This window comes from Neomonachus schauinslandi, chromosome 8 (assembly GCF_002201575.2).
Source record: "Neomonachus schauinslandi chromosome 8, ASM220157v2, whole genome shotgun sequence".
NCBI classification, from domain to species: domain Eukaryota; kingdom Metazoa; phylum Chordata; class Mammalia; order Carnivora; family Phocidae; genus Neomonachus; species Neomonachus schauinslandi.
Genome location: NC_058410.1, coordinates 139,663,504 through 139,673,984, shown reverse-complemented (window position 1 = coordinate 139,673,984; position 10,481 = coordinate 139,663,504). Strand labels below are relative to the sequence as shown.

General features: G+C 51.6%; 1 protein-coding gene across 1 annotated transcript; it reads right to left on the bottom strand.

Moving 5' to 3' along the window:
* Nucleotides 1–2,077: 2,077 nt before the first annotated feature.
* SOX4 (SRY-box transcription factor 4) lies at nucleotides 2,078–4,193 on the bottom strand. Its single transcript, XM_021696950.2, has one exon. It carries the CDS (start codon nucleotides 3,569–3,571, stop codon nucleotides 2,147–2,149), a length of 1,425 nt encoding a protein of 474 aa, XP_021552625.1. The 5' UTR covers nucleotides 3,572–4,193; the 3' UTR covers nucleotides 2,078–2,146.
* Nucleotides 4,194–10,481: the final 6,288 nt, after the last annotated feature.

The window sequence follows — 10,481 nt, the reverse complement described above, 5'->3', positions numbered from 1 at the left end:
GTGGTTTACAAGTTAAAGCTACAGGATCCCTTTTTGCTGTAAATGCACCAGCTTTAAAGCCTCTGGACAGAACGGTGTTTTATCTAAAAAATTTGTCTTTTCTTAAAAGCCTAACAGTGTTTGGCTAATTCTCCTCCCCTTTTTGTAAGACTGGGGTCGAAGGGTGGACACTGGTGGCAGGTTAAGGGATACTGTCACTTTAAGAAGCCTGCAGATTGAAGTGTAAACATGGAGAAATTAGGGGCTGATTCTTTAAACTGTGTGAGATATTAACCAGCCGCCCTATTATAAAATCAGGAAATCCAAACAGCGATTTACACCGATTAACACCCCCTTTATATATTTTTTACAAAAATACACTGAGAAAATAATCAAACGTTTTCATCTCTCTTGTCTTTTTTTGTTTTTTAAAAGTGTCAAAAGTCTACATTTAAATATAAAAAATTAAAAGTTAAAACTCTAGCCCTTCAGTGAAGGAGACGTAAAATGGCGTGGGTAACAACAAACTACCAAAAAAAAGAAAAAGAAAGAAAGAAAAAAAAAAAGAACAAAAGAAAAAAAAGGAAGGAAGAAATAAAGGAAGTAGAAAAGAAAGAAAAGAAAGTAAACCAAAGGTTAAAATAAAAAAGGGACAAAATAAAAAAAAATGTTTGGCCAGTATAAATACGTCCACATATAAAATGGCATCTGATTACATTTACAAGGAAAAAAAAAATACGAGGATGAAGCATCGGTGAGGGAAAAAAACACGTCTTCTCATTTACACCTATAAGGAATAAACACATACACACTGAGAAAAAATTTGGTCCTGAATTGTGTTTTTTTTTTTTTCTTAAAGTCCAGCACAGATTTGAGTTGCGTTTGAATCCTTTAAAGAGTTAAGAATGAAAAAAAGCTGGTGATAATTTTGTTGTAGGAATCAAACATAGCGCCATCTATCTGCTTTTTATATTATCCTACACTATTTTAAAAACTGCTCAACAGTCTTATACAGAAATCTTTAAAAGATAGACAGGATAACATGCTATATTAACCCCACCAGTGAAATAATCCAACACCATCACGATTCCGATTTTAAGAGAAGAAAAAAACCTCTTTCCCCACCCCCCGCCCGAAACCACTCGCCCCTGCACGGCCCCCGGTACCACATCAAACAGTCCGCTCTCCTGCACGCCCGCGGGCCGCGGAGTCTCACCTCACTGATTTCGGGGGTGCGGGGTGCGGGGGCCGCCAGGACGCGCCACCTGCCCCCGAACGTGCAAATCCGTCCCAGTTCCTCCGCGGCAACCCCCGCGCCCCGCCCCGCGCCCCTCGCCGGGCTCTCCGCTTCTCCTCCTCTGGCTGCAGGGGTGGGGGTGGGGGGGCAAGCGGAAAAAAGAAAAAAAAAGGAAGGAAGGAAGAGGAAAAAGAAAGAAAGGGAAAAAGGAGGAAAAACCCAACAAAACGGGAATCCGCCAGCGTGGAGTCTCTCTGTCCTGGCACTCGAGCCTGCGCGACCCCCCAAAATATCTGCCGTCGGTCCAATTCCACGCCCGGAGCCTTCTGTCTTCTTCAGGGGGAGGGGATGGCGGGGGTGCTGAGAACTAAATCCCCAGGGGCGCGTTGGGTTTCTTTCTTTTCTTTTTTTTCCCTCCTCTCTTGACCAAGAAATGAGATAAAATAAAACAAAAACAGCAAGGGGGGGCGATGAAAAAAGGGACGAGATTCCTTCAGTCTCTAGAAAAACTACCAAGTCGGCTTCTGGCTGGGGGTGCAGCAGACAAGTCCGGAAGCTCGTTGGAAGTGGGGGGGGGGTCTCTTCGGGCAAAGGGGAGGAAACTCCAAGTAGCTTTTTTTGCCATCAACAACAACATCAAGAACAACAATAAAAGGTCGCCCCCTCGTCTCCCCGCCGCCTCCTCCGCGTCCCTGCGGCCGGGGAGGTGGGGGATGGGAGCGCGGGTCCCCCAAACGCCCCCCGCGCTCCTCTCTCTCGGCGACCGCGACGCGGCCGAAGCCGGCCCCGCTCATTTTTTTTTTCCTTTTTTTTTTCTTTTTTCCCTTTTCTCTTCCAACTCTTTCTCTGTCCACTTCTCTCTCTTCTTCTTTTTTTTACCCCCCTCTCTTGCCCCCCCGGCCCTCTCCTCCCAGCCCGCGCGCGCGCCCGTCAGTAGGTGAAGACCAGGTTGGAGATGCTGGACTCGAGCCAGTCTCCCGAGATCATCTCGCTCACCTCGGGCGTGCAGTAGTCCGGGAACTCGAAGTGCGAGCCGGAGCCGGGCTCGAAGTTAAAATCCAGGTCCCGGTCCAGCGCCGACGACGAGCTGAAACTGCCCAGGGACATGCTCTCAAAGTTTGAGCTGGGGTTCAGGTCGAGCAGGTCGTCTTCGAACTCGTCGTCGGAGGACGAGGAGCCCGACGACGAGGACGAGGACGAGTGGGACGAGGCCGACGAGGACGCGTGCGAGGGCGCGCTGGACGGCGCGGGCGAGGCGGCGCGCAGGCTGGCGTAGCTGCGGTGGTCCGCTGGCGAGCGGCCGGCGGCCGGCGACGACGCGGCGCTGCTGCGGCCGCTCAGGCTCGGCCCGTCGGGCGAACAGCCCGCGCCCCCCTCCTCGTACAGGCCCAGGGGGTCGCTGGGGTCGGCGCCCGCGCCCACGCCGCCCACGGGCGAAGAGGAGGCGCCCAGGCCGCCGAACAGGTAAACGCGCTTCACCTTCTTGTCGGCCAGGTGTTTGCCCGGGGCCGCCAGGCCGGCCGAGGCGGAGGCGGCCGTGGAGGCCGAGGCCGCCGCGCTGGGAGTCCGCGCCTTGTACAGCGAGTGGTGGTCGGCGGCGGCGGCGGCGGCGCCCAGGGGCAGCAGGGCCGCGGCCCCCGCTTGCTCGGCCGCGAAGGAGGAGGAGGCGCCCGCGGCCGCCGCCTTCCCGCCGCCGCCCGCCAGGATGAGCTTGGCGTGCGGTTTGCTGACCCCGCCGCCCGCGCCGCCCGCCACTTTGGAGCCGCAGCTCTTTTTCTGCGCGGGTTTGGAGTTGGCGCCGCCGCCGCTCGCGCCGCCGCCTCCTCCCCCCGCGTTGCCGCTCCCGCCACCGCCGCCGCCCCCATGGCCACCCCCGCCACCGACCTTGTCTCCCTTCTCCCCCGGCTTGGAGGAGGCGGCGGCCGAGGAGCCGGAGTTGGCGTTGCCGGACTTGACCTTCTTCCTGGGCCGGTACTTGTAGTCGGGGTAGTCAGCCATGTGCTTGAGGCGCAGCCGCTCCGCCTCCCGAATGAAAGGGATCTTGTCGCTGTCTTTGAGCAGCTTCCAGCGTTTGCCCAGCCGCTTGGAGATCTCGGCGTTGTGCATGTCGGGCGACTGCTCCATGATCTTGCGCCGCTCGATCTGCGACCACACCATGAAGGCGTTCATGGGCCGCTTGATGTGCCCGCTCGGCGTCTTGCACCAGCTCGGGTCGTCGGCCTTGCCGCCCGTGGAGGCGGTGGAGCCGGGCGTGGGGGAGGAGGCGATGCCCAGCTCGAGGCCCGCGCCCGAGTCCGAGCTCTCGCCGGCCAGCAGCGCTTCCGTGTTCTCGGCGTTGTTGGTTTGCTGCACCATGGCCCCGGCTCGGCGGGCGCCCACGCGCGCTCACACCCTCGCGGCGGCCGCGGCGCGATCGCCGGGCCCTCCCGGCTCCCGGGGCCAAGTACACGCCGAGCGGGAGGACGCGCGCGGCGGCCGTGCGGGCCCCTCCACTCCTGGCCGGGGCGGTGGTGGGCGCAGAGAGAAAAGTCTCCAAAAGATGCGGGGAAGGAGTACTCTGCCTCTTGCAGAGGAGTTATAGTTCCCAGGCTGGAGAGTCTCTCCCTCCCTCTGCTTCTCGCTCTCGCTCTTTCTCGCTCTCTCTCACCGCGCCGCAGTTTGCTCTGTCTCTCGGCTCTGAGTCTGGAGACCGTGTTATAAAGTGGAGAGGAGTTTCTTGAATGCTGGTTGCTGAAGCTTCCAATGCAAGTTTCTCGCCGCCTCCCAGGCAAGTCTTTTTTTTTTTTTTTCCTTCCCCTGAAGCAGTTGGTTCCAGTTCACGAGCGCTCTCAGGAGCTCAGGAAAGCGACATAGTCTCTATCACTTAGTCCCTTTCCTACAATGCAAAGCAAAAAAGGCTCTGGCTCCAGGACTCTCTGTGGGCGGAATCGGCACTAAGGAGTTTGTGCAATTATTTTGTTGCAAGGTAGGAAGCCAAAAAGCCTTCGTGCAACAGACTGGCATGAATAAATGTATGTTTCCCCCTCCCTTCTGCAAGAAGGGAGCTGGTAATGGCAGAGTTCCTCTAATGCAGACTCTTAAAGAGCGTGCAAGAACTAGAGACCCGGGAGCGAAACAGGCCTCTTCCCCGCACACAGTTTCTCTTGCTGCAGCTTAGAGCAGACCCCAATTCCGCCTCGCGCCTCTTTATCCTTTCACAGTCTTGGCCGCGGCCAATCAGCTGCTGTAACCAACGCTTCCTCGTGCCAAGCCCCTCCCCCGCGCTTCCCATTGGCTTGGAACCCGATGCAATAATAATCTCCGCGTGCAATGAGAAGCTCCAAATCTGACCTCATTCCAATTTACAGAGCAAACTTTTTAAAAGGGCTAGAAGTACAGCTGAGATTTCTGCTGCCTTTTTTTCCTTTTGCTCTGTGTGTGTGTGCGTGTGTGTGTGTGTGTGTGGTGTGTAAAGAGGATGTTAATGCATGAAATTATTAAGGGGAGAGACGGAAATGTATTCTAACCATTATGTTAGATAACAAGGGACTTGGAAGTGGGGGGAGTAAGGGTGAAATACTGTAAATGGAAGCTTTCTGCTTAAAAGCCAAGTGATTATTTTTATTAGTTCTTTTCAGTACTGGAATAAAGAATCAGCCTCTAGTGCAAAATCTGTTCCTCGGATCCTTCATAAAGCCAAGGATGTAAAAGGGGGGAAGGAAAGCCGCAACAATAAATCAATGGATATTGAAAACCATTAAGAAAGTGGTACCTAGACACCTGTCATCACAATTATTTTAACAGCTCTAGGTACAGCACAGATGTTGATGTATTGTGTAAATCCCTTCAGAGCAATTTTTGTGCTGTTTGTGGAAGGCAGAGAAGAGGAATTTTTGCAATAATTGCTTGCTCTCTTAACCAAACAGGGGTTAACTATGGTTATTTAATGATTTAAACTCCTCTATAAATCCTGGATAGCCCAAACAGAGGAGCTTTCCATTGGAACACATTACACAGTGTTCCATACTTAACTCAAGGGGAGAATTTCCGTAGAGTTTCGTATAGGATGGTAATGTCGGATAAAAGACTGGGATCATTTTTACTTTCTAAATATTTGTTTCCCCTATTTTCAACATTAAAGATTACTGCACTCTCTTTCTCCCTGCACCCAAACCCTTCTGACTTCTTTCCTTTACACATATTTTCTCCTATATATTCCTCCTATGTTACTTGAATCAAATTGAGCTAAAAGGCCAAGGTGAAGGGAAAGAAGGATGTGGTGTGACTGGTAGCAGAAGACACTGGAGCCTCTGGATTTATATTAGACCTAGATGCTAGTCCTTCTTACTGGTTTTGTACACTGCAGAGATGGTTAAGTCTCAGTTCTCCTCATCTGTGATATGGGAACACCAAGAGCTACTTTATATAGGATTGTTATGAGGGTTTGATGAGATTGATGCATTGTAAGCCCTCAGTGAATGCTGTTATCTTTCTCTTGGTAATTCAAATGCCAGAGACACTCCATCTAGTAGAAGCGGCATGTTGTTGTTCAGGAGACCCAAGTTGAGGATGGTCACTGATTTTTTTTTTTAAGTAGGCTCCACGCCCAACGTGGGGCTTGAACTCAGGACCTTGAGATCAAGAGTAGCATGCTCTACCGACCAAGCCATTTGAAAACTAATCTCAGATTATGTTATGTGAACCCTACAAGGACAACAGTGGCAATCCTGTAGTCTTAATGATTTTAAACGAAAGGAACTTTGTGAAGAGTATTGTGGAGAATTTGCCAGGTAATCAGAATACATGTTTATTTGGCCACAAAATTTACCTCTATTCCATGGTGTGAAAATTAGAGTTCTAGTAAAAATCGGTCTTTCTTAATGCCGTAATAGTAAACTGTTTTTCTACAGGCCAGGGATAGGTGGTTGGTAGGGCCAACCCAACAAAATTAAGTGAGCTTTTGATTCAGATCAAACTAGAGCTAGGCAGCAGACTTCTATTTATCTTGTCAAACTTTTAAAGTACGTACGCTAGCCAGAGGCCCAGGTTGTTGGATTTAGAATTTCACCCTTTGGAGACATCTGACTGGATCTGTAAGGATCAACCACAAGCAAGCATGTTTTTGTGAGTAAAAGCAAATAATTTTTGACCATTAACTACCCAAGTTATATACTTTTTCTTTCAGACGGTGGAACAAATCTTAAACAAAAACCCACAAGGCACCTTTTTTTGCATGTAACAAAGTTGGGTGTGTCATCATGCGTTTTATTTGCCTTGGTGTGCACACCAAAACACCCGAGCAATCCTAAATGTTATACTCTGACATAAAAATTACTCTTTAAGAGGTCTATGATTTATAAAACCAGTATCTTCACTAGAATAAAAAAAGGGAATAAATACTACATTTATTTTGGGATTTGTACCAAGTAATGATTTGAGAGTGTGGCTAGTTTGTGATAAGTCAGTCAAGGTGACTAGCAATATAATTGATTACATTTTTTAGAGCCAGTTTTGCTTCCACCACTGAAAATCATGGGGGAAAGTGGCATTTAACCAAAGCAGTCCTAGTAATTTTGTTTATGCTTAAAGCACACAGGTTATTTATTTTTAAGATTTTTATTTTTAAGTAATTGTTACACCCAAGGTGGAGCTCGAACTCGCAACCCCAAGGTCAAGAGTTGTAGGTTCCACTGACTGAGCCAGCCAGGTGCCCTGCACATAGGTTTTTTTAAAAGTAGATACTAAAAAAATAGCCACTGGCCTATTTCTGTTGTGAGATGTATTTTCTGTATTTTAACAAATCCGGTAGATTTTAAGACACACCATTGTTACATGCAACTAAGGAAGGAAAACTGCCAACGAGACATTGACATGCCCCTGGTTGTGAGACCTCTCCTTATTCCAGAGATGTTGAAAATGAAAAGGACAAGTGCTTAGAACTGAAGAAATATGGTATTAGTAATTTTCATTGGCTGTATTATAGTGTATATGAATGCTTAGACTCTTAAAGGAGGCTTGTTCTTCTGTGTGAGTACCTCTTCTCAAATGTAAGAAAATGTTTGACAAATGGCTTTTATTAAAGTCCATTTTTCTCACCAACTGAGTAAACATGTGCATGCTGGAATGTACTGGGCCTCTGAATATCAAGTAATGAGAAAAGATTTCTGTGTTCTCATTACCTAACTTCATATGCTTTGTAACCAGTTCGCCGTTACTGACATTTTTTTCCCCCAAATACCAGATATTTGGTGGCCCCTACTAAATCAGTACTCACTGTTCCCTCTGCTGGCTTTGCAGTACATGAAGAAATTCTTAATGCTACTCTTTAAGCCATATTAACAGTAAACCAAGATAATTTTGCAAAAAAAAAAAAAAAATCCTGTTTTAGAATAATAAACTAATTGTCTTTATAGGCTCTGATGTTAGACATTTCAAATTTTGAATGAAGGTAAATTATCTTATTTTCCATTAAATAATGGGATTCTGTTTGAGATGTAGTATCGGCTAATTCATTTCTTCTGCTCTCACACACCGGTACAACATAAAGTCTCACATCCATAAATGGTATGGGGTATAGATGGAAATAAGATTCTGTCCCACTGCTTAATATATTCCTGTAGCATGGGGGAGGGGACTGAAGGGAAATTAGTTTAACAAATGTCCTGGATTTGCACTGATTTGCAAGATTTTGCCTTGCCTTGGCTATAGAAACCATGACTGTGGGAGCTGGCTAACCTGACAAGTATTCAGTTCCAATGAAATAGAGGGGGTGGGGCTCCCTCCCCCCCCCCCCCCCAGTCTTTGTTACTTTAGCAGGCGGGGAAGCAGCCCTGGGAAATTTGATGTCATTGGACTTTGTCAACTGAAAGGCCCAGGGTTTTCAGTTCCACACTTGAGGGAAAAGAACCCTCCAACGGAGGCTGATTTACTTCTCAATCAAGTAGGCAAATAAAACTTCCACTTCATCCTTTTTGGGCTCATGAAGTTTTATTAGAACTGGACTTCCCTTTCAGGGTTTGTATTGAAAAATAACATATGGAAGTAACTCTTATTTACAAAATACTAAAATAGGGAGTCTGGGGCAAAATGAAATCCATGATTTATTTTTACTCTTAGAATAAGCTAAGAGGCAGGAATGTCTAATAATTTTTGCCACTTTCTCTCCCCTCCTAACCATTGAGGTAGCGCCTGGTAGGATTAAGCAAGCACTTTCTGGCAATGCCAACTCCCTTTTTCCTTTCCTTTCCATTTTCTCACGAGCACAAGCAGAAAACGAATTTCTGCCTGGGTCACGTGGATCTGAAGCACGAATTCGAGCTTTTCTGCTACTTTTCGCGAGGCCCGGGCAAGGCACCCCCACCCGGGGTCTGGGTCTGCTCCGCGGCCAGAGGGCTCCCAAGCTGCGGGGAAGCAGCCGCCAGGTGGCAGCGCTGAGCCTCCCTACGCCCGCGGGGAGACGTGGGAAAACGTGGGGATGGTTGTTAGACTTCTTTCTTCCTCCCCTCCTCCTCCTCCCGTACCCCTATCATCCTCCACTACTCTGCCTTCCTTAGGTAGCAGTTTAAACGATCAGCGGTTAATAGGGTGTGTCGGCGAATTCAGATGATTCCCCCCCCCCCCCCGTAAATCAAAGCTTAAGGCAGCCAACCGCCTACTGTTCACTTGACAGAGGCTCGCAGAGACTGGGGGAGCTAAGGCTGGCCTCCCGTTTGCACCCAGTAACTGAACCCAGGAGGTGATCAGTTCCCACGCCCGTATCATCTCGCGGCCGCAGGCACGGGTCAGAAGGCAGTTTCCCGGCCAGCCGCGCTCCGTTTTGGACAGCGGCTTTGGAGACACGGCGCGCACTGCTTAAGGACGAGCAGAGGCCACCCCTCCTCCTTAAAAAATGGTTTCCCTCGGCCGGGGACGCCGTGCTGGGCGGCGCAGGCATGGCCACTGCCCCTGCGCTAAGCTCGGCGGGACGCGGCGACGATTAATGGTGCGCAACCTCCTTCCGCCGCCGCGGCCGCGCCTCGCCTTTCGATTACAGTTACAGGGAGGAAATAAACTGGAATCGACTCAGGCGGTGCTTTTGGAGGAGTCTTTCCTACTGTAAACATGTTTCAGGCGATCCTGTCAGCAGCATTTTAACACCCGTCTTCCGCTGAGGTTTTACGACCGGGGAAGGAGCTAAAGACGCGCGCGCACACGCGCTGCCCACGGGAAGCGGTCCCCCTCCCCGCGCGCTCCCGGCCCTCCTTTGAAGTTGTGACCGGCCGGGGCTGCGGGGGGCGGAGGCGGGGGGGCGGTGGCCGCGCGCCGCTCCTCCGCCCCCGAGCCAGCCGGGCCCTCGGCGGGGGTGCCGGGTTCCGTCAGCGACCGGAACCGAGAGCCACTGGGCCCCCTCCTCTCGCGCGCCCACGACCTCCGCTGCGCACGCCGACGTGCTCTCTGCGCGCGCGCCGCGTCCGGAGCCCACGCCCCGGCTAGCGGGCGACGTGCGGGCCCCGCCTGGCATCCCCGCCCCCGTGCTTGCAGGCCGAGGCCGCGTGGAGCTTGCGCCTGCCTGCGCTTTCAGGGCGGCCGAGCAGGGCGTGCGCGCGCGGCGGGCTAGGCGAGGGGGACGCCAGAGGGCGGGGGCGGAGTTGGTTGCACCCGAATCCTCAAGGGTCCCCTCCCCAGGGACTTCGGAGGGGGCAGGAGTGCCGGTGCCCTCCCTGGCCCCTCGCCAGTGCGGGAAAGGCGGGGTGGGGGAGTCGCGGGGGCGGCGGAGGCGCCCAGGATGCCAGGCGCCCTCGCCAAGGGGTGCACCCGACGCCCCCAGTGATTCAGCCCCTGGTTTCAGGGCTGAGAGGAGGGCGCTTCAGGCAGACAGATGACTGGTAGAGGCTGCACCCCAGGCGCGGTTACTTAGAAGCATTAGGGGTTCGGCTCGCTTTGTCCCCTCTGGGTTCGTGGGTCTCTGACTTTCCGCAGGCAGCTGAGGTAGCCAGGCCTGAGAGTAAGCGTCCGGGGTGGGGGGTACCTACTCCCCGGGCGCCCCGAAACTATCCCAGCGACCCTGGCACGCGGTGTGGATGGGAGCACACCCACGGCATCCCCACCCCCAACAGCCAAGTAGGAGCAATTACAGCTGGAGCCTGGTGGGGAAAGCGGCTGATTTCACTTATGGAAAAACGCTTAAACAAGAGCAACCCTAAGCCAGCGTTAGCAAACCAGTTGACCTGCAGTTGGGGGTCTGGGGGGGAGCACACCCACGGGGTCGCCACCCCCAACACCCAAGTAGGAGCAATTACAGCTGGAG

What these genes read in the sequence shown, in the direction of transcription:
- SOX4 (XM_021696950.2), bottom strand. Translation starts at nt 3,571, where the DNA reads ATGGTGCAGCAAACCAACAACGCCGAGAACACGGAAGCGCTGCTGGCC.